The 27,553-nt window shown below is 35.1% G+C and overlaps 1 protein-coding gene across 2 annotated transcripts in view; it reads right to left on the reverse strand.

The window, feature by feature from the left end:
• Window positions 1–27,553, reverse strand: part of erbin (erbb2 interacting protein) — a 112,912-nt gene that overhangs the window by 11,153 nt on the left and 74,206 nt on the right. For both annotated transcript variants that reach the window (XM_051121931.1, XM_051121930.1), the window contains exons 9-20: window positions 24,925–25,069; window positions 22,916–22,988; window positions 20,126–20,255; window positions 17,426–17,541; window positions 16,928–16,997; window positions 13,293–13,392; window positions 11,797–11,918; window positions 7,322–7,495; window positions 7,048–7,224; window positions 6,406–6,523; window positions 6,073–6,256; window positions 2,633–4,094 (exon numbers count right to left, since the gene is read on the reverse strand). In XM_051121931.1, coding sequence (XP_050977888.1) covers window positions 2,633–4,094; window positions 6,073–6,256; window positions 6,406–6,523; window positions 7,048–7,224; window positions 7,322–7,495; window positions 11,797–11,918; window positions 13,293–13,392; window positions 16,928–16,997; window positions 17,426–17,541; window positions 20,126–20,255; window positions 22,916–22,988; window positions 24,925–25,069 — 2,871 coding nt within the window. The remainder of the gene's footprint in view (window positions 1–2,632; window positions 4,095–6,072; window positions 6,257–6,405; window positions 6,524–7,047; window positions 7,225–7,321; window positions 7,496–11,796; window positions 11,919–13,292; window positions 13,393–16,927; window positions 16,998–17,425; window positions 17,542–20,125; window positions 20,256–22,915; window positions 22,989–24,924; window positions 25,070–27,553) is intronic.

A 27,553-nucleotide genomic window follows, 5' to 3' on the forward strand; every position in this document is an offset into this window, starting at 1 on the left:
AACAAAAGTCTTACGGGTTTGTAATGACATGAGGATGAATAATTAGTGATAGAATTTTCATTTTTGAGTAAACCATTTCTTTAATGCTGAAGAATGGTCAAGCGTGTTATTTCACATGTGAGGTTCAGAAACTAGATTGTGAGTACCCGTGCAAAACTTGCAACTAAGATGCCAAGGTGTTGTGAGTAGTTGCCAGGGTGTTGCAATGCGTTTGCTAAGGTAGTCTAACCCTGTGCCCGAACATACCTACTTTCCTACTACATATTAGCTTGCCAAACGAGCGCCATGTCCTAATTCATAAAACAGTACTTCCACCAAGATTCTGAAGTGGGCATATTTTTTTTTAACAGTCATGAAGTTCTTTATCAAATACAGTATCTACTCTGACAGTATGAGATTTTGGTTCCACCTAGAGCAAAAGTGTCCGAACTCGGTCCTGGAGGGCCACTGTCCCGCAGAGTTTAGCCCAAACATGCCTCAGCACGTCTGCCTGGAAGTTTCTAGTATGCCTAGTGAGACCTTGATTAGCTGGTTCAGGTGTTTAATTGGGGTTGGAGATAAACTCTGCAGGACAGTGGCCCTCTAGAAACAGGATTTGACACCACCGGTGCTGCTATGTTGGCCCAAATGAACCTAGCCCATCCTCAAATCGCAATGGGGTAGCCAAAGCCTGCTGCTGGAGAGCTACCTTCCTGTAGATTTTATATCTAAAACACACCTGCCTGTTATTTTAAAGTAATCCTAAACACGTTGATTAGCTGGTTCAGATGTGCTTGATTAAAGTTGGAGTTAAACTCTAATGCTGAACTACGATATTCTGAACCCTAGAGTTGGTTCGGGTCTTTGCTTCTATGTAAGTGTAAGTCAGTGGTGTCAAATCCTCTTCCCGAAGGGCCGGTGTCCTGCAGAGTTTAGCTCTAACCAGCAGCAACACGCCCGCTTGGAAATTTTTAGCACTTCAAAGGACCTTGATTAGCTGGATCAGGTGTGTTTAATTAAGGTTGGAGCTAAACTCTGCAGGACAGTAGCCCTCCAAGATCAGGTTTGGACACCCCTGGTCTAAGTTATATCATCCCATTACACCAGGGATCTCCAAACTCAGTCTTGGAGGGCCAGTGCCCTGCAGAGTTTAGCTCTAATCCTAATTAAACACATCTGAACCATCTAATCAGGTCTTACTAGGCATACTAGAAACTTGGAGTCAGGTGTGTTGAGGCAAGTTGGAGTTCAACTCTGCAGGACAGTGGCCTCAAGGAACAGGTTTTGACACCCTTGGTATAAGTTATATCATCCCACTAGACCAGGTGTCCAAACTTGGTCCTGGAGGGTCACTGTCCTGCAGAGTTCAACTCTAATCCTAATTAAACACACGTGAACAAGCTAATCAAGATCCTACTAGGCATGCTAGAAACTTCCAGGCAGGTGTGTTGTTGCAAGCTGGAGTTAAACTCTGCAGGACACCAGCCCTCCAGGACTGAGCTTGGAAACCCCCGCACTTGACCAGTAATGGGCATCTTTGATCCTGCAGAATTTATCTCCATCCCAAATTAAACATGCCTGCTTGTAATTTTCAAGCAACCCTAAAGACACAGGATGAATTTGTGTGTATATGATTAGGGATCAAGCTTAATCCTGGACAGCCACTGTCCTGCAGCATTTAGCTCCCACCTTAATCAAACACACCTAAACCAGCTAACCAAGGTCTTACCAGGCATACTAAAAACTTGCAGTCAGGTATGTTTAGGCAAGTTGGAGCTAAACTCTGCAGGACAGTGGCCTCTAGGAGGAGGTTTGAACACCCCTGGTCTAAATTATATCATCCCACTAGGATGGACAGTCCTGTAGGGCCGGTGTCCTGCAGAGTTTAGCTCCAACACTGAAAAAAAAAATGCCAACCTGTGTCCTGAAGACCTTAATTAGCTTGTTCAGGTGTGTTTGATTAGGGTTGGAGCTAAACCCTAACTAGGCATACTAGAAACTGCCAGACAGGTGTGTTGAGGCAAGCTGGAGCTAAGCTCTCCAATACACCAGTCCTCCAGGACCAAGTTTGGAGACCCCTGCACTGGACCAGTAATGGGCAACTTTAGTCCTGCAGAGTTTGTCTCCATTCCAAATTAAACATACTTGCCTGTAATTTTCAAGCAACTCTGAAGACATAGGATGGATTTTTTGGATGTATATAATTAGGGATAAAGCTAAACTCTACAGCAGGCATCACCAAATTTGGTCCTGGAGGGCCGGTGTCCTGCAGAGTTTAGCTTCAACCTTAAATCAAACACACCTGAACCAGCTGACTAAGGTCTTACTATGCATGCCAGAAACTTCCAGACACCCGTGTTGAGGCAAGTTGGAGTTAAACTCTGCAGGACACCAGCCCTCCAGGACAGAGTAGGGTGACCCCTGCTCTACAGGACTGTGGCCCTTCAGGACCGGAGTTGAACATCCCTACAACTGACGGAATTTGCAAGTCCAATCGATTAAAAAAAAAAGTAGTAGCGCACCTTTCTTCATCAAGCTGCATACTTAGAAGTATCATTCAAGTCTGGTGCAGCTAGTACAGGACAAAGTTTAATACTCAAGAGTTATGGATTTGAAAAAACCCAAAACTCCAGCTTTGCTTATCTTAGCATACCTTCTCCATCTTCTTGGCTTCGATGTGTCTCATGACCTGATCCCTCCAGTCTGCTGGAACTCTGCCACCTCCACTGACTGGCCCGTCCAGCAACGAATGCTCCGATTTCACCCTCATGCTGGGTCTCTTGCTGGGGCTGCCGTGCTGGTAGTTGAAGTCGCTGACGGACATGGTCCTCTCTGGAAGCTCGTGAGGTGGGGGACGGGCACTCTGTGGCCGGGGGGCATTAGGTCCATCCATGCTGTATGTGCGGGCCGACAATGGTCTGTGGAGAGCCTGGCTCATCTGTAGTGGCCCACGGCCTGCTGCATGAATGTCCCGGTAGGTCATGTAATCTCCTTCCATTCCTGGCATACGACGTGGGTCCGGCATGCACATGCTGGTGCCAGAGGATCCACTACCTTGTCTCTGCAAGGTGCCCCGCTGACCAACAGGTGGCAGCATCCTTTCCTTGGCCCACATGTCCGGGGTCTTGGGCGGGCCACGTTGTTGGGGCTGGGGATATGGGGGGGCGTTGTTGCGGTTGGAGTAGTTGGTGTTGGCAAGGGAGTGCTGCGGTGGCAGGTAGGGCTGCTCGGGTGGTACAGGGGTACGTTGGCTCCACAAGTTATCTTTGGGCACAGTGCTACTGGCGTACTGGATGTTGTACTGCGGTGGGGGGCCAGTGGGGTAGCGGGTGCTGCTAATCTGAGGTTTGGAGCTGGTTAAGAGGTCAGAGGATGATGCAGATGAACCAGGGTAGATCTGCAACGGCTGGTCATTGAGCAAGGAGGCGGATTTGGAGCGGACGATGCTCTGGCCTTGAGCGCCACTTACGGACGTTCTGGTTGCACATGCCACTTCGTACGGCGGGCTTTCTCCCTCAATGGAGTACAGCTTCATCCCTCCACCGTCCATGTTGGCAATGCTCTGAGATTTCACCACTGGGGCCGGTGGACATTTCTTCTCTGGTGATAACTCCTCCGTACTACGAGAAAGACTCATGTCGCTCAAGGCCGTTACACCTGTCGAGACGGTCCTCGTAGACTCGTACCGCAAGGGAACCTGATCCGTCCGGCCATTGAAATTCTCTCCAGAGTGGGTTTTCTGAATCCGATTGCCATTCTCAAGGTTCTCGAGTGACACCATGGCATTGTTGTTGCTTGACATGGACTCCTTAGCTGAGGAACTTTTGGTTCTTTCCAGGTCTTCATACGACACCATGTTGTCAGGTGGGAGTTTGGCCACGTTCATGTTGATCTGATCCCACTTGGTGTACTGCTCTGCCACGCCATTGTTTATGCCCTTTTCAATGAGGGCAAGCCTCTCCTCCATGGAGAGGCTGTAGTCGGCCATCTGGTCTGACTTGCTTTCGTAGCTCTGCTGGTTCTTCAGGATGGTCTGTAGGGATGTCTCAGACCCGTTACAGTTTTGAAGTAGAGGGGTCATCTGCTTAAGCTGGTTGAGGTTTTCATCCTTTTGTCTGAGTTTGAGGAAACCAAATTAAGTTAGAGAAAGACTCTATTAAAACCTGCACCCTGTCTACTATCTACATCACTGGTGCCCAACCCTGTTACTGGAGAGCGACTTTCCTAGTTTAGTTCCAAACCTAATCAAACACACCTGTCTGTAATTATCAAGTGCTAATTGAAATCCTAATTAGCTGGTTCAGGTGTGTTTGGTCAGGGTTAAAGCTGAACTCTGCAGGAAAGTTGATCTCCAGGACCAGGGTTGAGCACCCCTGATCTACACAGGCAGTTGCCTTCTAAGTAGGAAACTGCCAATATAATCATGTATTAATACATTGTGATTCTTTAACTTAGATATTACATTGATACTTTGTGGTGACATTGCATTCCATAAATTAATATAATTTGACAAAGACAAGGTAAGCCAGGGTTTCTGCAGGTTTTCTGAGGGTAAATTTAAGACTTTAAGACCTTTTTAAGGACAATTTAAGTAAAAAAAAAAAAAAAATCAAAGGGAAAACAATACAGCAATATGTTCCCTAAGCATAGTTCGAGTTTTACTTTCACTTTCAAATGAGTAGCAATTTAGCATCTAGCAATTGTTTGTTTTTAGTTCGTTTGAGTTTTCCCTCTTTTCCACGCTTTTCCTTAATTTTACTTTCACTTTTAACACAGTTTAAATAAATAAAAATCAGCAAACACTGTGGAACCAAATAAATATGAAACTTCCACTATCATCACTTTTCAAAATCCAAAATATTTTTAAAACAGGCACTTTTGCGTTTAGCTTTGAAACTCTTCCGCCATAGTCTTTCTCACCTCTCTTTTCTTGTCAGCTTGCTCTATTTTAAGACCTTTTCAAAGCCTTAATTCACGGAAAAGAGATTTAAGACTTTTTAAGACTTTTTTTGAAGACCTGCGGAAACCCTGGTATGCAGCACACTTGGATTGTGAAGAGGGCTATTGTTTCTTCACACATTTTATACATCTTTCTAATGATAAAGAATGTTTTTGACCACTTTTCTACTTTGGTTGATACAGGAGATAAAAAAAACTGAGACTTGAACTTGGATTGCCCATGAGCACAACAGCTCAACATTTAGTCTGTTTTCTGAACTGCATAATCAGTGCATAAATGGTTTGCATTTTCAATGTATTCTAGTGAATCGATTCATTTGGACAGCTTATATGAATCACTTTTGCACCTATTTGGTGATGTGAAACCTTCTGTAGAAGCCGCTGCATTGTGGAACCCCAGGTTTTAAGATTTGTATGGCTTAATATAAAAAACAGTGTCTCTTAATGAAATATGTAGTTGAAAACCCATGTTAAATTTAAGTTATTTTAAAAAATCCGCATCGTGTTATACATGTTTTGGACTATTGGGGGCGCCATTATTTTGATGACGTGAATGGCTGCACTTGGTGAGCTACTGGTGCTACATTTTGCAAAAAATACTAATACGATACCAAGACTTTTGTTTTCTCCACTTTAGCCCTGATGCCTTTGATGCTTTTAGTAGACCACAGCTACTAAAAGAGCTTACAAACAGCAGAGACAAGAAACGCTAGATGCCATCCTGGCAAGATGTAAACAAGGAGTTTCTCCGAATGGATTTCACTCGATATCTGGGGGTGTTTAGACTTCTTGTGGGGGAAAAAAACTGATGGTACGGCATTTGGTTTAAGCCTACGGTTATATCCATCGCCACCTGTAGGCTCTTTTAGTAGCTGTAGTCATCATATCACTATTTTATTTTCCGAGTTGTGTGGCAGTAAAAATAGCAACAGGTAGAGACAGTAGCTCACCATAATCCAAAATATGTATAAAATGTGGATTTTTTTAAATAGCAAATGTTTCATGGGTTTTCTACAACATATTTCAGTAAGAGACACCATTTATGTTAAGCCATACTAGTCTTAATACCCAGAGTTCCCTTTAAGCACACATGTTCATTATATTTTTGACTGGGTGTATTCTATGTGCTCATACCCATTCTTGGGGACGAGTGGCATCTTTGACTCTCTCTCTGGGGTGCAGAGAGAGTTGTCCTGACTGCTGTCTGTGGTCAAGGACACTGAATCAGACATGCGTGAGGGTGAAGAGCAGTTGCTGTTGTTCTGGTTACTGTTGGCCACTGTTTCATCCAGCAAAGAGTCAGCATCCTTTCCATCATCTAAAACACCAGACAGGAAAAACATGTTGCATTTGTGTCAATTTCCACAGTTCCATCACACACCTTATTTTGAGAAACAATTACCCACATTAATGAGAGAATTATAAATTGCTATTACGCAAAATGAGAGAGTGAGAGTATCACTTTACCTTTTTTGTCCTTGCTGAGGGCCACTACTTTAGGCTGGTTAATGGAAATTTCAATGAGTGGAGGTCTCATCTCAGCTATCTTCATTTCCTCCTCCTCGGATGACAGCTCCTCGGAGTCCTGACCACACAACCATATCACATCAAAAGCTGAAATTTAATTTATACTCCAATTTACTTCCTGCTACTATAGTGGTAAACTGAACTCATTTTCATATTAATTTGTTTAAATGATGTATCCTAATGATACAGCATGTCTCGACATCATTAAATCTCACATAATACAATATGAGCAAATGCATCCTGACAGGAACTTCACATCCGCTCACAGTAACAGAATAAAATGCGACAGTGGCTAATTCAATTTATTGCATCCAATTTTAAAGCCCTATGTCTGAAAGAACGCATATAGTATACTGTGACAAATGACTGTAATTCAGTGGCTACAGTAGAAGACTTTAATAAGCTACATGTTTAATTTTGGTTGGATTCTCACACAATTAATAAGTTGCATGAACTACTTTTGTTACTTTCAATGAGCTTTTTTGTCTGGCCCACATTCACGTTCATCTTCTTATAGCTTTTAAGCTATACTAGTATGAGTAAATCATTTTTCAATCCATAACATGACACTTGATGCAGTACCTCAAGGGTGTCATCATGGTTCACCATCGTTCTCATGTTGTCTGAGGTCTTGAGAGGGATCCTTTCAGTGCTGTGGTTGTCTAATTCATCTATTGGCTCATAATTTTGATGACTGTTCATTGTCGCTTTAGGCTCCATATCAACAGCTTTGCCATTAGTGCAGGGACTTTCAATCACCTGACACAGGAAATTCAGGGTCATTCCAAGGTCTGTGTCAGGACTCAGTTCTTCACACAACCAACTGATCAATATAATAATTATTTAAAAATCCAACCTTCACTCCAACATCCTGCACTCCGATATGGTTCCTCTCGCTGGTCCTGGTCTCTTTTCCTGCCTCGTCACCGGACTCGTCCTCTTTGAGTCTGTGAGCCACGGACTGAGCTGTTTTCACCATGTTCTTCAGTTCATCAGGATACGGCGTGGGGTATCGCTTTAGATTGCCCTCCTGTAAACATAAAAACACAGTTCATTTACTAAAGAAATTTAATAGAACCTGTAACAGATGATAAACAGGGTTCGTACAGATACTGTAAATTAAAAATTCAGGACTTTCAAGGACTTTTCAATTACTACTTTTTTGATTTTCTACGAGTTACTAAGGTATTACAAAGTATACTACAATTTTACTATAGTAAAAAAAAAAATTGTATTTTTCTTTTATTTTTTCTTTGTTTTGTTTTTAGAACTGTACTGCCTTAATGGTCTGACGATTTCTTCTGTTTAAGAAAAAAAAAAATCACTCTGAAATCCTGATATGAAACAAATGATTTGCGAACCTGCACCAAAGACCGGATCTGAATCAAATGACTGGCGATCCGAGCTGTGAAGATCCGATCTAAAGCAAAAGATTTGTGAACCCGCACCGAAGTCTCGATCTGAAATAAATGATTCGCGCTATGAAGATCTGATCTAAAGCGAACGATTCATGAACCTGCTCTGAAGTTCCGATCTAAATCACATGATTCGTCATCTATGTTCTGAAATCCCGATCTGAATAATGATTCGCAAACCATCATTTCTTTGCATAGCATGAGTCATTTCAACTTCAACTTGCATATCGCGAATCACTGGATTTGAAGCATTCAATTTGCGAAACGATCGAAATAAAATTATTCGCCATCCATGCTCTGAAATCCTGATCTGAATAATGATTCGCAAACCATCATTTCTTTGCATAATGCAAATCATTTGATTTAGATTGGGATTTTAAATCGTATATTGCAAATCATTTGATTTGAATCGTAAAAATTTGCTAAATGATTCACAAACCCATTCCGATCTAAATCAAATTATTTGCAATCCATGCTCTGAAATCACTTTCTGAACAATGATTTGCAAACCATAATTTCTTTGCATAGCATAAATAATTTGATTTAAATCAGGACTTCAAACTGTGTATCGCAAATCATTTGATTTGAATCATTAAATTTGTGAAATGATTCACAAACCGTTCCGATCTAAATTAAATGATTCGCTATCCATGCCCTGAAATCCCGATCTGAGTAATGATTCGCAAACCATCATTACTTTGCATAGCGTGAATCAACTGATTTAGATTGGGACTTCAAATCGTATATTGTGAATCATTTGGTTTGAATCATTCAATTTGTGAAATGATTCACAAATCTGTTCTGATCGAAATCAAATGATATGCGATATGCGATTTGAAGTCCCAATCTAAAACAAATGATTCGTGATACGGTTCCAGTGTAAATAACTCAATTGATTCAGTTCATCTGTTCGTCTTTTCGCATTTTTAGCCATGTTTACGTTACCTAAAAATAAACAAAAAAAGGTATATTTTTTTAAATTGCGTGAATTTTGTGTGAAAACACGTGCGCTTATTGACAAAATTAAACACTTATTTCATAGACGCACTGTCTTTTAATAATTCAAGCACTTTTTAAGTACCTCTTCAGGAATGTTGCAATTTTCAAGGGTTTTCGAGGTCTTAAATTTTAAAAAGTCAAATTCAAGAACTTTAAGCACTTTAAGCACCTTGTACGAACCCTGAAATAATGATTATAAGATATAAATTAGTTTGGTTCTCAAATCTGATTTATTATTACATTTATATTTATAATATACATAAACATTATATTTTATATTAAACATTTGAAATTTTAAATATTTTTAAAATTCAAAATCTAAATTCTAAAATTCTAAAAACATCAATATGAATAATATGAATGAATGAATGAATGAATGAATGATTTTTTTTTGTGGGCAGATTATGTAGCAACATAAGCAGTGACATCAGTGTCAGTGAAAACACAGGCCAGTTTTTAGAGAGGGTCGCTGAGCCCCTGGCCAAACACTGATAGCATTTCATTGTACAACAGCCACAGCGAGGAGGGCTGCTCTTCCAGGGCCAGAAGGGGCCACACTGGCGCTCCGAGAGCTGATAGTGATGCTCCGTCAGACAGCTTGGGAGCCTGCATGTGTTCTTGGCGCAGTAGACAAGCCAGACAGCCATATTGAGTCATCAGGGGTGCAAGACAGGACGTGAGAGGGAGGGAACGAGATACAGAGTATGTAATATCAGCGAGATGAGGGGTGGAAGGAAAAAAATAAGGTTGACGTTGTACGCTCGAGGGCCCCCTGAGACAGTGAAGGCTTCCATTTCACTTTCTGACAGGAGTCGTGTCAGGGTTACACTTTTAATGAGATTTCCACTGCAATGCAGTGAAGCGCAGGCTATGACATGCTGACAAACCAGGTGAGGCTGTTCCAGTGAAACCGCTTCAGCTCATGCTGCCGTGGAATTGGGAGATAATCTACCCCAGAAATGACAAATCTGTCAACATTTACCTACTCTCATGTTGTTTCAAACTTGTATGAGTGAGTTGCTTCTGTGGAGCTCATAAGTGGAAATTCTGAACTGGGCTGGTCACTTGTTGTTATACAGTTATAATTAATGTGAGTGAGCTTTTAAAAAGCACCACAGACAGGACTGTCATGAATGTGGTCCATTTGTCAAGTGCATTATATTTCTCAAGACTTCTGAAAGGCGTACAAAGCTTTATGTGATAAACGCATCGATATTTACACTGTTATTTACAGAAAAAGGCGAAGGAATTGAGTGACAAATTTCATATTATTTATATACTATTATATTATTAATATATTGAATTAGCTTTTTTTTTTATATTTGTAGTTTTCATTTTCATTTAAATTTACATTTTAGTAATTTTATTGTATGCTTTGTTATTTTTAATAGTCATTATTTAGTAGTTTTAAATGTATATATATATATATTTTTAATAATTTATAATATGTATGTCCTAAAAAAGTGTCATTTTAGTATTATTTATAAATAATATAAATTAATAAAATAAAAATGTATAAAATAAAATAATAAAATTAATATAAAACAAATATGTATATTATTCATAAATAATAGGACAAATTTAAATGAAAAAGAAAACTACTATAATAATATATAAAAACAATATTATAGTAGTTTTCTGTTTCATTTTATTTTACATTTCGGTAATTTTATTATGTTCTTTGTCATTTTTATTAGTGATATTATTTAGTAGTTTTAAATATACTTAATTTGATATTTATATATAATAATAAAAATATATTTATTAATATAAATTATAATATATTAATTTATAAATTATATATTATTAAATTTATTAATTATAAATTACTAAAACAAATTATATTTATTATATTTTGAATTAGCTTGTTTTTATATATGCAGTTTTCATTTTAATTAAGTTTCAATTAGAATTGTTTATATATAATATATAATACAATTTATTTAGCTTTCTTGTATACATTATTTCATTTCATTTTTTCAATTTCTAGCAGTTTTACTACTTCAAAAATTTATTTCAGTTAATTGCTAAAAAAAAATGTACATTTTAGTAATTTTATTATGTTCTTTGTCATTTTTATTAGTTACATTATTTAGTAGTTTTAAATACATTTAATTTTATGCATTTATATCTATTTTATATATATATATATATATATATATATATTATATTTATTAATTTCAATTCAATGTATTTAGCTTATATATATATATTTTTTTTTTTCATTTTTATTGCAATTTACATTTCAGTAATATATATATATATATATATATATATATATATGTATTATATGTATATATGTATTATATGTATATATGTATTATATGTATATATATATATATATATATATATATATATATATATATATATATATATATATATATATATATATATATATATATATATGTATATATATATAATACAATTTCTAATACAATTTATTTAGCTTTCTTTTTTTTTGTCATTGTCATTTTCTATCAGTTTTATTACTTCAGCTGAAAATTAATTTCAGTTAATTGCTAAAGCAACATTTCTAATTCTCATTTAAGATTTTGAGGTTTTTCCATCTATATTTTATATAATTTTATATTTATTTATATTTTATTAATTTATTTTTTATATATTATTTTTTATATTTTAATAATTATTTGGCAAGATGTGCAAGTTCCACAAAGAAATCAATGCAAAATCACTCTCAACATAACTATATTAAACTGCAAATACATTCCAAACAGCTGGGTTTTTGTGGCTTACAGCAACATTTCAGAAAAATTAAAGTGTGCAATGCCTGGTTAGGACAGAGCAAAAAATAAAAGCACAAGTGGGTGAGATGGGTGAGATGACGGCGCAGGACATGCGCAAAGGGAAATAGAAATCGAGAGTGCACCCTGGACAGAAGCGGACGGTGGGAACTGACCCGCGGGGGCGTTTCTCTCTCATCCTTGTCCTCGTCACACTCGAACGCCACTTGCGCCCGCTGCTTACGCTGCTCCTCCCATAGAGACGGGTTAAAGCTCTCGCTGTCTGAGTTGGGCACATCTGCAAGAGACAGAAACCAGCAAACCGTTAACAAACAATCAAAACAACAGCACTGGATGATGGATGACAGGCTTGAGAACCTCAAAGCAGCTTGATCGAATACTAATGCAATGTCTCTCAACTAAGTGGATTAACACGCAGCAAAAACTTGAATTTTGTTGCATTCTGAGCTCGGTGGGCGGCACAGACTTCACATTAATTCTTATTTGTGTTGTGTGGCCATTTAACCAGACGTCTGGGTTCAGGAGAGCGCTTTGTGGTGTAGGCGCGCAGACTTCAGAGCATTTCTAAAGCTCAATCATGCTAACAAACTGAAGCGGACTCCAGAGAGCCGCCGCGCCGGTGCGTTTGCGTCCTGAAGAGTTTAGAGTGGGGTTGCTAGGAAACAGGTTAAGACTTATTAATCTCTTCCCCCTCTGGAATCCAGCAAGCCGCCCATTTGTGATTTGCACAGCCAAACTCCCAGCAACACTGGCAGACTCCTGTCTCAGAGAGACAAAACAGTGACATGAGCAAGCTCGGGGTGCAGGTAGCAGCAGACATTTGATGCTCAAACTGGATTTTCAAACAAGTTTGAATGTCTTTAAAACTATAGAGTATATTTTACACACCAATATACTGGCTAGCCTGATTAAACGGTCAGTATTTAGCCATTGTGAGATGATTAGGTTGAAATCTGTTGTATTTGCATCAGCACAATTACTGTATATATACACACATATACATACACATATATATATATATATATATATATATATATATATATATATATATATATATATAAAAAAAATAAATAAAAATTAATTAATTAAAAAAATTACTTTTATTATGTAAATATTTTTTTTTAAAAATTACTAACTCTGCAATATCAGTTTTATATTATATAGATAAAAATAATAATAATAATAAAATAAAATAAAATTTTACTCAAAGTTTTAATGAGTTGGAGAATTAAAAATACAAAAATAAATATTTTAAAAATTACTGACTGCAATATCTGTTTTATATTGTATATATACACTACATTATTAAAATTTGGGGTCAGATTTGATTTTTTAAAAATTTGATTTTTATTTATGCATTTATGTATGTATTTATGTATTTATGTATGTATGTATGTATGTATGTATTTATTTAATTTAATATTTTCATTTGAATGATTTCTGAAGGATCTTGTGATACTGAAGACTGGAGTAATGATCCTCAATATTCAGCTCTGAACACAGGAGTAAATTACATTTTATAATACATATAAATAAAACAAATATATATTATTCCCCATATCTATTGACTACTTGACTTAACAATTCAAATAAAAGGCACACGATCACATAAGGCGTGACAGCTGCAGGTTCTGCATGACTAGATACTCACAGTCCTCCGTTCGGGTCTGTTGAGGAAACATGTAGTTGGTGAGTACAGTCTTGTGCGTCTCCGGATCCTCCTCCTTCTGCAGGGGAATGAGAGGCTTCGACTGGAGAAAGACAAAAAATAAAACAGGATCAGTGATTTGTAAAAGTCGATTAGCTGCCTCGGGTATGACGTTTCCCAACTCGCACACGCAGCATGAGGACTCATTACGCATTCAGGCCGTGCGGCTCCGGCTTTAAACTCATCTCATCTTTAATCAAATGCAGCTTTATAAAACCACACATCACAATCGATAAAGAACAGCGTGCCACCTTCATCTCGCAGCGCAGTCTTCATCAGCTGTCGATACTCCAGCTGAGAAACCCTCGCAGAGCGGTTGTTTCACAGAGGATTTTGGCAGTCCCTTACCATATGGCTCACGCTGATTAGATGCGCTACCAGTGTTTTATTATTTCATAGAAGCTGCAGAATTCGCTTCAGTTGCTGCTTCCTTGAGAGCAAATATCATAATGCGGATTTCGCCGCAATCTGGCAACGTCCTTGAGAGCATTAAAGCCACACAGGATTGTAATGAAATGAGAATGAAGAACTTTTCCTTTAATGAATATCATATCTTAAGATAAACGGCGCGCCGCGCTGAAGCTCAGAGGTGGGCTGGCGGCGTGTGTGGGAGTGGAGGTGATTGTTGTATTCAATAAGCATTAGTCACAGGCTTGATGGCCACTTGCGACAATCACTCAGGCTTTCAATTACAGATCACCCACACACACTCGGAGCTCTGCTGATGGGAACATCAAATCACTCTGCCAATAGCACACATCCTGCTAAAGGACAAGATTTTCAAGTGTATTTCTGGGAAGTGACTGTGTATGAGATTATTGTGGTGCTGTGAAATATGTAAATTTATGACACGGCTCTCTGAAATGCACAAATGTGATCAAGTATTTATTTATACACACGGCTGAAATATAACTGACAGCTGTCCCAGGAAACCGATTTCTTACTCTACTGCACATTTCAAGTCTTATAGCATGTTTTTTAAGCACTTTTTAAATAATAGGTTTCTTTTCCAGTTGTTTTTAATTACTAGAAAAGCATTTATTAGAAATAATGTAATATATTACATAATATAATGTAATAATTTAATTCAAAAAGAGACATTGCTGACCTTCTGATATTATTAACTCAAAGGTTTCCGCTGTACAACACAAATATAAAAATTGCTTTACATATTTTAAGACTTATTTTATTTTATTATTTTATTTTATATATTTTAAGATTATTTTATTTTATTTCATATATTTTAATTTAATTTAATTTAATTTTATATATTTTAAGATTATGTTATTTTATTTTATATATTTTAAGATTATTTTATTTTATTGTATTTTATTAGAAAGTGGGTGCATTGATATATTAATCAATCACAATTCATTTTGTGATTCTTTTATTTTTACTTAATATATATTTTTTTATTTCACATATATTATATATTATAATATATTAAGGTCTGTCAAACAATCGTGATTAATCGCATACAAAATAAAAGTTTGAGTTTGTCTAATACATGTGTGTGTGTTAACCATGTGTAATTATAATGTATATATTAATACACACAAATTAATGTATATTTAAGAGAAATGTTAATTAGGTACAAAATATTTTATTGATATATCATATAAATTATTTAAAAATTATAATAAATACATGTACTTGTGAATATTTCTTAAATATATACATGAATGTGTTATTATTTATATATATATATATATATATATATATATATATATATATATATATATATATATATATATGTATAATAATGTGCATTAGGAAAACTCAAACTTTTATTTTGTATGCAATTAATCATTTGACAGCCCTAATTATATTATATTATATGATATTACATTATGTTATATTATATTACATTACGTTACTTTATGTTATGTTATGTTACATTATATTATATTATATAAAAACAGAAATTTTCACAACTTTGTTAGATTTTATCATTGTCAAATGACTTGTTCACACCTTTAAATAACTATTTTGCATTTTGATGAGCTTGGGAACCCTGTTCTATACAATAAAAATGTGTTTATTTATTTATTTATTTAAAAGGTAGTTAAGTAGCTGTGCAATAAGAAAGAATTATATGGATATATTAATTAAAATAAAATCCCAAATTGAACTGTGGTTAACTATTTAATTAATTTTTGTTTATTATTTTGTTTTATTTATTTATATTATTATTCATTATACTGTATTATTAATATTATTGTATTAATTACATTATAAATTCTATTCTATTCTATTTTAGTTCGGATCTCAATTTTATCTTTTTTGTTCCATTTTAAATTTCAGTTAGAGCTTGATTATTTTATGTTATTAACAGAAAGATGGTAAATTAATATATTAATTAAATCACAATTTATTTGTGATTTTATTTTAATCATTTAATTCATTATGTTTTATTACTTTACCTGCTATATTATTTATTTAGATTATTATTTATTACACTGTATTATTAACATTATTGTATTAATTATATTATTAGTTCTATTCTATTCTATTCTAAACAGAAAGTGGGTGCACTGACATTAATTAATCACAATGAATTTTGTGATTCTGAAGCATTTCCATTTAGATTTTTTTTTTTTTTTTACATTTTAAATTTCAGAGCTTAAATATTTTAACAAAATTTTACTTTAATTGTTTATTAATTATTTAGTATTATTTAAATTGTTATATTATTTATATTATTATTTGTTATACTGTATTATTAATATTATTGTATTAATTACATTACTAATTCATTTTGTGATTCCAAAGCATTAGAGTTGAGATCTCAATTTTATCTTTTAGTTTAAATTTCAATAAGAGCTTAATGATTTAATTTTAATAAAATTTTATTTTAATTATTATATTATATTATAGTATGATACTATACTGTATAATTATATTATATTATATTATTTTATATATTAAAACAGAACTTTTTACAACTTCGTTAGATTTTATTAATTTAAAATGACTTGTTCACACCTTTTAATACTTGTAATTATTTTGTATTATTTGAATTGTTATATTATTTATATTATTATTCATTATACTGTATTATTAATATTACTGTATTATTTACATTACTAATTCATTTTATGATTCCAAAGCATTTCAGTTTAGATCTCAATTTTATCTTTTTTATTTTAAATTGCAATTAGAGCTTGATTATTTAATTTTAATACAATTTTATTTTAATTATATTATATTATATTATATTATATTATATCATATTATATATTAAAACAGAACTTTTTACAACTTCGTTAGATTTTATTAATCTAAAATGACTTCTTTACACCTTTTAACACTTGTTTTACATTTCTAGCTTTTCGATGAGTGTGGGAACCCTGTTCTACACAATAAAATGTTCATGTATCTATTTATTTATTTAAAATGTGGCTAAGTAGCTGTGTAATATCCAAGATAATCTGCAGTCAGTCAGTCATTACTGCAACAAACAAACCTCCATCAGAGTTAAAAATCAACTGTTAGCTTGCATTGCATTTCTGTTCACTCTGTTGGTGTTTATTTTGCACTAATGACTGTTATGCCTTGTGTATCTGAGCTTTGCCCACCTGGTTTTCAGACAGCCACATCGCGGTCATCTGGTTGAGTTTAGTGAAGCTGTACGGAAGATTCTTCAACCTGCTCGGAGAAAGCACAAAGAGCAGAAACCTGATTACTGTACGACACATAAGTAGTAAGTGAGGATGATAGCATGCCGAAATAAAATAAAAATGAGACATGATTCAATAAGAACACAGTAAATTGAGAAAGAGTCTGGTATAATGTGTATCAAGGCTGTTAAATACAGCGCAAGAAGCAGAAAACAGAGCTATAGTTTCCAGCCTGTTGAATCACAGCCAAATGCATCTAAGTGGCTCTAGGAAGAATGTCAAAGTAATGGCTCTTACAGCCACCAGCTGCGTGGCCAGGTTGGAAACGTTTGTCATTGAAAGATTTCGTACACGAAGAGCGTCAAGTGTTAGCTCATTTGGTTCGCATTTTCAAAGAAAAATACTTGTCCTTGGGTCAAAACTACGTTAGCCGTGTTTGCAGCACGGGGGACGTACTTGTTGTCGCTGAGATTGATGACCTTGAGTTTCTGCATGTCGCCCATCTCCTCCGGCAGAGTCTCCAGCTTGTTTGAGTGCAGGAAGAGGACGGTGACGTTCTTCAAACTGCCCATCTGTCAAACGCACAAACATAAACATGAAGGGTCAAATGAGATGCACATCTGATAACTGCTGCGTCTCACAGAGGACGCTTTGATCAAACTGCAAGATCGATGCGGTCAAGATTAAACCATTCTGTATGAGCATGAGACAGCAGCAGTGAGGATTTGTTTGTTCAGATGGTTCATTTCAATGAACCAATTCAATATCAAGTACATGTCGTCTTTCCAGAAAGATCTATGGGTATTTCACATGATTGTTAATAGCAAAAATTAATACTTATCATCACTAATTCTGTTAAAAAAAAAAATGTGTTGTATCATTGTTAGTACAGTTTAAAGGACTGGTTTACTTCCAGAACACAAATTTACAGATAATGTACTCACCACCGTGTCATACAAGATGTTCTTGCTTTTCTTATGTTTTTTTGAGGAAAACAATTTTAGGATTTTTCTCAATATAATGGACTGGTATGTTGCCCTGATTTTGAACTTCCAAAATACAGTTTACATGTGGCATCAAATGATCCCAGCTGAGGAAGAAGGGTCTTATCTAGCAAAACGATCAGTTATTTTTATAAAAAAAATACAATTTATATATTTTTTTAATGTCAAACGCTCATCTTGTCTTGCTCTGCCTGAACTCTGTGTATTCTGGCTCAAAACAGTTAGGGTATGTCGAAAAACTCCAATCGTATTTTCTCCCTCAACTTCAAAAATCATTTCAAAATCACCCTACATCACTGCAGAAGTACCGACACAGTCTTTGCAAAGAGAACATGCAAACTCAAGAGAGTAACCGGGGCTCAATGCTAAGGATTTTTTCTACTAGCCCGATTGGGCCAATTGTTCAAATTTTTACCCATTGCTTTGACCCATGTTATCTTTTATTTGAATAAATAAGCTTATATGACATTAAAATTTTACATACCAATTAAATTGTACAATTTTCGATTCCAACTTCGATATCACAGCAAAACCATACTTGGCCACACGTCACGTCCTTTCCTTTCCTTTCCTTTCCTTTCCTTTCCTTTTTTATTTGTTTGTTCAAAAATGTATTACAAATGAAACAATGATTTAGGGAAAAACAGCAGACGGACTGAATGAATGCAAATTCAGTCTCTGCCAGCAGGTGGCGCTTATGGAATAATGATACGCGTTTCCCTGGTTACCACTGTAAATAAAGCAGCGGTGCTTATGAACGCTAGTTTAAATGCATTATACAGAGACAAATGAAAATTCCATGTAAACATTTCTTAATACAATAAGTTCCCCTCAGACATGCATTAATATAAACGCCATTTCAGTATTTAGAATAATACTTTCAATATTTTGCGCAATGTGAACCGTGATCTTGCTTTACCTGCTACAGTATTTTTTCCTCTTTGCATTTGTCTTCAGCGTCTCTGGCGTCTCTTAACAGATGTTTAAAGAGTTCGTAATATTTCCACACACATGACATGACACAACAATTTATTGCATGCAGTTCGTGTGCAAGCCCGGAACAGAGATCAGTTGAAATATGTCTGGTCGATTGATGCATCTGTCTCCACTGTGTACATATAGATTAATCATTGTTAAAGCTACAAAGTGTCCCGATCGGGCCAATGACATATTTGTCAACTGTCCCAAGTATCTTTTACGCTGGCCCCGGGCCATAAGGCACTCCTTATTGTCGAGCCCTGGTAACCCTTAACAAAAAAGGTAAAACAGCGATTTAGGATGATTTCGAAGTTGAGGGAGAACATGAGATGGGAGTTTTTCGACATACACTAACTGTCATGAACCGGAACAAAAACAGTCCAGGCAGAGCAAGACAAGAGGAGCGTTCGACATTAAAAAGTGTATCAATTGTATTATTTTTTTTATGAAAAGAACCGATCATTTCGCTAGATAAGACACTTATTCCTCAGCTGGGATCATTTACAATCGCATTTGGGATCGTTTGAAGCCGCATTTAAACTGCATTTTGGAAATTCAAAATCAGGGCACCATATCAGTCCATTATATGTTTTCCTCAAAAAGGACTGAAGAAAGAAAAACATGAACATCTTGGATGACAAGGGAGTGAATACATTATCTGTAAATCTTTGTTCTGGAAGTGGACTTCTCCTTTACATCAAAATTAAATCACTTCCTGCACTTTTTTTTTTTTTTTTTACACATTACACATTACACATTACGCAGCTGACACAGAACAGCGTACGCTGTTTGCACCCATCAGATACTCTCCAAAATGGCACTACAGTGACGTGGAGGACATGAATTGTTGAAGAAATGCATTATTTCTGTTTTCTTTCTGTACAAAAAGTATTCTTAGAGCTTCGGAAAAATATGATTGAACCACTGATGGCAGATGGACTATTTTGACGACGCCTAGATAGTGTTTTTTACTTGTCAGTCAATGGGACAGTCCAACCTCCCGGTTTTCATCCACAACATCTTAAATTGTGATCCGAAGAGGAATGAAGCTTTTACGGGTTTGAAATGACATAGGGATAAGTGATTAATGACGACATTTTAATTTTGGGGTGCAGTAACCCTCTAAATGCAAATTGCTGTTGTCTTAAATAAAGCGTGCCAAGACCGGACTGACCTCGGGAGGCATCTGTGTGAGCAGGTTGTGATCTGCCGCAAGCGTACGCAGGTTTACACACTGGCCGACGGTGGACGGCAGCGCCTCGATCTCATTGAAGCTGCAGTCGAGCTCATCCAGAGTCGTGAGTCTACAGAAGAAAGACACACACAAAGTGTGAAACTGTAATACTGTCTTACATAAGAAATGCTGTGCCATCTTTAAATCAACAGCTCTACTCTACAGGCCTCTATTCAGATGGTTCTGTGACCAACGGCCTTGATTTTTTGTTTAACAGTCTGACGTCAAACATTGTGTTCTTCTAACACGACTAACATGCAGGTGTGCTGAATAAATCATTAAAGCAATGAAAAGACCAAGGCTGAATGATTCTGATTTTCATTTCTGAGAAAATGGTTTTAGCTGTGAAACAAACAGTTATGCAACTGTTTATAAAGTTTTGCAAACATTGCAATAGTGTTGAGGAGTAACTAATTAAACTTTTTGGATGGCGCTAAACCAGTGGATCTCAATCTTCGTCCTGAAGTGGCTCTGAAAATTCAGTGAGATTAATTGTGAAGGCAATTTAATCAGCTGTCTGTGTTCACTTGTGCTTATTCTGTCCTACACTAAAATAAATCTTTTTTGATCTCTGATATAAATTGTTGATGGAACTGGCTGACAGGGTGAACACTTTTTTTATGCCAAGATGTGGCATAAAAGAAATGTGTGTGAGAGAGATCAAGAGACGATGCAGAGCAGGAGACATCGATCATTGCTAAACTGAAAACACTGAAAACAACACAATGACAATAATGTAAACCAATCATTTTCTAAACTTATCAAAAATGATTTTTAATGCCAGTTTCATATTCTAAAAAATACAAAAAACAAGTAAAATCAAATGTCTTTTATAACTTACGGCATAAAAATTTTTTATAACATAAAAACACAAACAAATAACAAAACAAAACAAAAACATGAAACAAACGAACAAAAACAGAAACCAAAATGAAACAAAACATGAAACAAAAATATGAAAAACAAAAAAAAACACAACAAACAAAAAGCAAAAAACATGAAACAAAAAACAACAAACAAAACAAATACATGAATCAAAAATACGTAATAAAAACAAAACAACCATAAGAAAAAATAATGATGAAAACAAATGAATCAAATAATCATCAAAACATGAAACAAAAGCAAACAAAAAATTAAAATGTAGCAAAACACAAAAACAAAATAAGAATCAAAAACACAAAAAAACAAAAACTCCAACAAACAAAAAACATGAAACAAAATACAAACAGAAAAAACAAAACATGAATCAAACTAAATAAATGAATAAAAAAATAAAACTAACAAAACAAACGAATGAAAGATAAAAAACACAAACCAACAAACAAAAACAACAAACAAAACAAAACAAAAACATGAATCAAACAAAATAAAACAAAAAAAACATTTATTGAAATTAAGAACTGCTTGCTTTGGAATTGTTTTTTCTCTTATGAATAAAAAACATGAATCAAGAACATAAAAAAAATAAAAACATAAAACAAACAAACAAAAAAAGAATCGAACAAAATAAAAAAACATGAAACAAAAACATGAATCAAACGCATGAAACAAAAATATGAAAAACAAAAAACACAAGAACAAACAAAACAAAGCAAAAACATGAAACAAAAACAAAAAAAACTAACAAAAAACATGAAAAAACGAAACAAAAAAGCAAACAAAAACATGAAACAAAAACACAAACAGAAAAAACAAAACAAAAACACAAATCAAACAAAATAATAAATTAATTAAAAAAAATGAAACACAAGAAAAACACAAACTGAAAAAAAAACAGAACAAAACCACAAATAAAACAAAATAAATAAATAAAAACATGAAACAAACAAAAACATTTATTGAAATTAAGAACTGCTTGCATTGGATTTTTTTTAGAACCCCAAAAAACATAGACAGAAGTTTGGCTCAACAAAGTATGGGGAAACCTACTTCCAAATCACCAAAAAAAAAAAAAAAAAAAAATTAAAAAATAAAAAAAAATACAAAATCATGTCTATATTTATTGAGTGGTTATACAGTGTAAACATGCAGTCATATCAGTGTGATGGGAAAAGACATCGAGACTAATGAAAAATTAATCATGCTTAATCAGTGTGCTTTACAGTCCTGGCTGGGATTAAAAGAGAATCCTTGCAATCACATATTCATAATCCCTCTTGGCATATTTTCTTAACCCCGGACTAGGAAATCTAATCTGACATAAGGGATAACCGGCATGTTTGGAAACAAGCTCAAAGTAAGAGGTGGCGAGAATGAGGTACAACGCTTGGCTTCTTTTTTTGATGGATAACACAATCTGTTTCTCTTTCTCTCTCTCTCTCTCACACACACACACACACAAAGCAAAGCAATCCCTCTCGGTGAGTCCATATGGACGTGTACTTCCCTCATTCATACACTGTTACAAAGTCTCCTGTCTGTATCATGAAGTGGCTTATAGGTCTTCACACTCCTTGACTAATCAATATATCATCAAATTTATTGACATGCATCATACGTTTAGAGAGGTCATTTGTGACACTCATTCCTAGATGCTTTCATCTATCATGTAGCACTTGCAGTTCACATTTTTTAAGATTGATAATATTGCTGAACATTTTTCACCACAATCAGCACAACATGAAGTAGTATGCAAATTTAGTGTGAGTATACTCATGGGTTAAAGAGAACTGGGTCACTGCTGAAGCACAGTTCATCAGGTTGCTGTTTAAAATGGTGCTCACTTACCCGCCAATCGTGTCAGGCAGGTACATGAGCTGGTTATCATCCACTTTCAGAGTGGTCAGTCGTTTCAGTGAGCCTGTGGGGGGGAGAGAGAGAGAATGAGTCTGAAAGACAGAAACTGGCCATTCCAAAACCACTTCACTCTAGACAATGAGACCATCAATCTTGCCCATCTTGAGGAAATAATTTATTAGAAACTGATTCACAGACTAAACACTCCCATATTCAGCACTTTCCACAGAAAGGGTGCATAAGTTCCTTTAAACTTTTCCTCTCTCAAAACATGGTCAAAACACTGTCAAAAAACATTGACTGTCAAGCTCACAAGCTCAGAAACTGAAAGCATTTTAAGAACTGTATTATTTCTATTAACTTTGCTTTATCATTATCATCATTTTATTTAATAATATATATATATTTTTTAACCAAATGTTGATTTGCAGTCAGAGTTAGACTGACTGCCCTAAATTAAAGACAACAAATTTTATTAATATGAAGCTTTATCAAATTTTCTTCAAATTACAGGGTTGAAATCATTGTTTCATTTTATTTATTTGATTTTATTATTTAATTGTATATTGTTTAATTTATTTAGTGAAAATGTGCAGTAACAGGGTTGAATACAAAAACTATAAGTGACAGCTAAATGATGTTACTTCTTGGGTGCCATGATTTTTTATTTTATTTTTATTTTATTTTATTTACTTAATGAAAATACACAGTAACAGGGTTGAATACAAAAATTATAAGTGACAGCTACATGATGTTACTTCTTGGGTGCCATGATATTTTATTTTATTTTATTATTATTATTTTGGTAAAATATGCAGTAACAGGGTTGAATATAAAAATAAGTGACAACTAAATGTTACTTCTTGGGTGTCATGACTTTTTTATTTTATTTAATGTTTACTTAATTTTATTTATTTAGTAAAAATATGCAGTAACAGAGCTGAATACAAAATTATAAGTGACAGCTCTATGACGTCACTTCTTGGGTGTCATGATTTTTTACTTTAATATTTTATTCTTTTATTTTATTTATTTAGTGAAAATATGCAGTAACAGGGTTGAATATAAAAATGATAAGTGACAGCTAAATGATGTTACTTCTTGGGTATCATGTTTTTTTATTTTATATATTATTTTATTTATTTAGTGAAAATATGGAGTAACAGGGTTGAATATAAAAATTATAAGTGACAGCTAAATGATGTTACTTTTTGGATGTCATGATTTTTATTTTATTTTATTTTATTGTTTTTATTTTATTTTGTGAAAATATGCAGTAACAGGGTTGAATAAAAAAATAATAATAAGTGACAGCTAAATATTATGTTTTTTGGTAATTAAAATTAGTTGAATAACAACAATTAATTAAAAACGGTTTTGGCCATGATTAAATATACCAATTAGACATACAATATCAAAATTATGAGGTTGATGTTATGATGTTAATAACTCGAAACAGTCAAGATGGTCAAAACCCAAAGGTGAAACAGGTCAGATTCACCATTTGAAAGGTGGTGATCAGTTAACAGAAACTTTGTATTTAAAACTAGCTATTCCCAAGTTTTTCTATAGTAAATAACAACTATATCTAACTCAGAAAGTGTACAGAAAAATGCAATGGGACACCAAAGTGTACTGGATTCATTAAAAGTTCTTGCAACGAAAAACAAAAACTGCTTTTTGCTCATGTCGAGCACCTCCGCGGCTTGAAAACCCTTTCTCTGAGCTCTAAACTGGATTTCATTAAGTGTTGAGCTGGGAGGTATTATTTCACAGCCAGCCTCAAGGGCGGTGTGACTTGGCCACTTCAACTCTCCTGCTCATTAGTTGCTGTCCGACTGGGTCATTCATTAGGTAATGAGATTGTATTACTGCTTTTCCCATAATCCTCCTGTTCGTTTTAAACATCTAACCTGTTCAACTGTTCAAAGCAGATTAGAATTAAAGCTGTTAGGATACTAATCATTAAGCTCATCTCTGCATTTTGGTGTGTGTTTTACCTATAGACCCTGGCAGCTGCGTCAAAGCGTTGTTGGACAGCAGAAGATCCTGCAGGTTTTCACAGCCAGATATCTGCTCGTCAACCATCTCCAAATTGTTTTTGGACACGTCCAGGTAACAGAGTTGCTTCAGGGCCCCGATCATCTGCACACACATTATTCTCGCCATTACTCAAAAGCAAATGATGTGATTTTTTATAAAACTCTGAGAGAAGTTTGTGTAATTGAGCAAAAGTGAGAGACTGGCTCAATGCAGCTTGAACATCTTGCTCTGGCAAAACTTCATTGATTTCGAATCTCATTTTCAGTCTAATATAGCTGGCGAAGTTAGAGCCATATACTTGTTGGCAGTGCTCTGACATATTGTTGTTTTAGAGGCTAGATGATTCCTGTGAAGAAAAACACGCACAGAAGCAGTGAAGAAGCGGAAATGGATGATTTGAAGAGATGGAGGAGTGCGGTTGAGAAAGCGGTCAAGATAGATAAGTGAAGCCAAGCGTGAACTGACTCAATCCATTTCTCATGCTCGAGGGCAGAACGTGGGCCTGTCCTGCTCTCAGACACACTCCTTCCTTCTGTAGCTTTTTCCAAGAACAGACTGAGAACACTCAGAAATCCATCTAGACTAGTAATGAGATCGTCAACAATGTTGTGTTACTACAAACCGTTTCCACCCAGATAAGAGTACCAGTGATAGGGCTCGATTTCTAGCGCAGGTCCATTTTTTAGGTTTTTAGGCCATTTTATTGATAACAAAACTGGAGAGACTAGAGAAGGGATGAGGATAAGGACGTACAGTAGTTCATTCATGAATTACATGGTTTGGATTTAATGTTGACTCTTAAAGGGGTCATCGGATGCCCATTTTCCACAAGTTGATATGATTCTTTAGGGTCTTAATGAAAAGTCTCTAATATACTTTGATTAAAATTTCTCAACGGTAGTGCAAATAACACCTTTTTTACCTTGTCAAAATCAGCTCTGCAAAAATCATCCTGTTCTGGTCGAGGTCGCTTTAAATGTTAATGAGCTCTGCTCACCCCGCCCCTCTCTTCTGTCCGTGGAGTGACGAGCCGGTTTACTTTAGTCGCATTTAGCTGCGTTTAGCCGCTAAACTTGCTAACTAGCACGTTATTAGGAAAGGTGATCGCAAAGATTGATAAAAAAAACACCCTTATACTCACTTCTGCTGTAAGTGAAGCTGGATCATGAATGATTTGCGCGAACATAGACAATGCGGAAAATGTGGACGGAATCGCGGAATCCAGTCATAAAAACGGAATTTACTGAATAACGCGGAATGTCATGGAATTTGTCAAAGTTTGAATGAATGAATCAAAAGTAGGTCATTACACTTAAATCAAACCGCAATATGGACTAGTGTCTGTAAATATTACACTGCAAAAATACTATTTAAACGTGAATCCTGCATGTTCTGCGTGTCTGGAGCAGACGAGCGGTTTTGTTTACTACACACACTGAAGTGCGTGACGCTCACGGTGATTTCTGCGTCTGTGGGGACATAAATACATGAACAATATCTGCTGAGAGTCACTTCATGAGCATTTGACCGTTCCATTTCAGGACAACTAGTGTTATACCACACTCAGAAATGTTAAGGTAAACATGGCAACCCCTCAAAATAAAAGTCTGGTTTAACTTGAAGACATTGTGCCCAGGGTTGCCAGGTTTTCACAACAAAACCCGCCCAATTGCTACTCAAAACAAGCCCCAAAGTAGCCCAATCATTAATAATAGCTTTCCAGGGGGTAAAATACACGTTTTTTGGCAGGGTTCCCCTGGTAAAATTAGCATTCCAGGGGCTAAATATTACGTTGTTGAGGTCGCTTCAATCCGTGTACATGAAAAACAACCCGCTGTAGTAGTGTTAAAGTAGTCCAATTCAACAGGAAAACCGCAGACTGATTGTGCCAGATATGTGTTACTACTATTACTACTACTACTAAAATGAAACAAACATTATTTTTTAGGGTATAATCACATAACATTTCTTCCATGTTCTAATTTTAATAGTAAATTCCCCTTTGTTTGCCAAAAAAGTGTGCTTAATTTTCAATAATTAAAAGATAAATTAAATTAATGTTTTATGCCTTCATTTGATAACCAGAACATTTTAAATACACAACACAGAATTTCTGAAGGTAAAAAAACTTTCATACGGCTATTTTAAGAATACATTTGAATAAATTAATTATTTGCATTCAAATAATTAGACATGCTAAAACACAGAATTTGATGACAATAAAACACATGGTGAGAAAAAATAAAGCATTTCATAGGGCCCTAAACATGTCATTTTTGTTAAAACTTTATTAAATTAATGTGAAATTGTATAAGTGTTATGATTTTAATTAATTAGACATGCTCTTTGATTAATAAAATTTAATTTAACCATTAAAAATGGTAAAACAGGAAAAAACGGAATGCAGAAAAATTAAAACTGAAAAAACTGAATTTCATTCACAAACATAATCCACTGCATCTTCAGCGGCTCAGATGTCGAGAGTAAATGACGACCACTATGTTCATTATTACATCCAGCAAACAACACCTCAATCGCTCAATCTGAGATATTCTTGTCTAATTTACATCACTGCTCCAGCATCGA

This window comes from Labeo rohita, chromosome 10 (assembly GCF_022985175.1).
Source record: "Labeo rohita strain BAU-BD-2019 chromosome 10, IGBB_LRoh.1.0, whole genome shotgun sequence".
Taxonomy (NCBI): domain Eukaryota; kingdom Metazoa; phylum Chordata; class Actinopteri; order Cypriniformes; family Cyprinidae; genus Labeo; species Labeo rohita.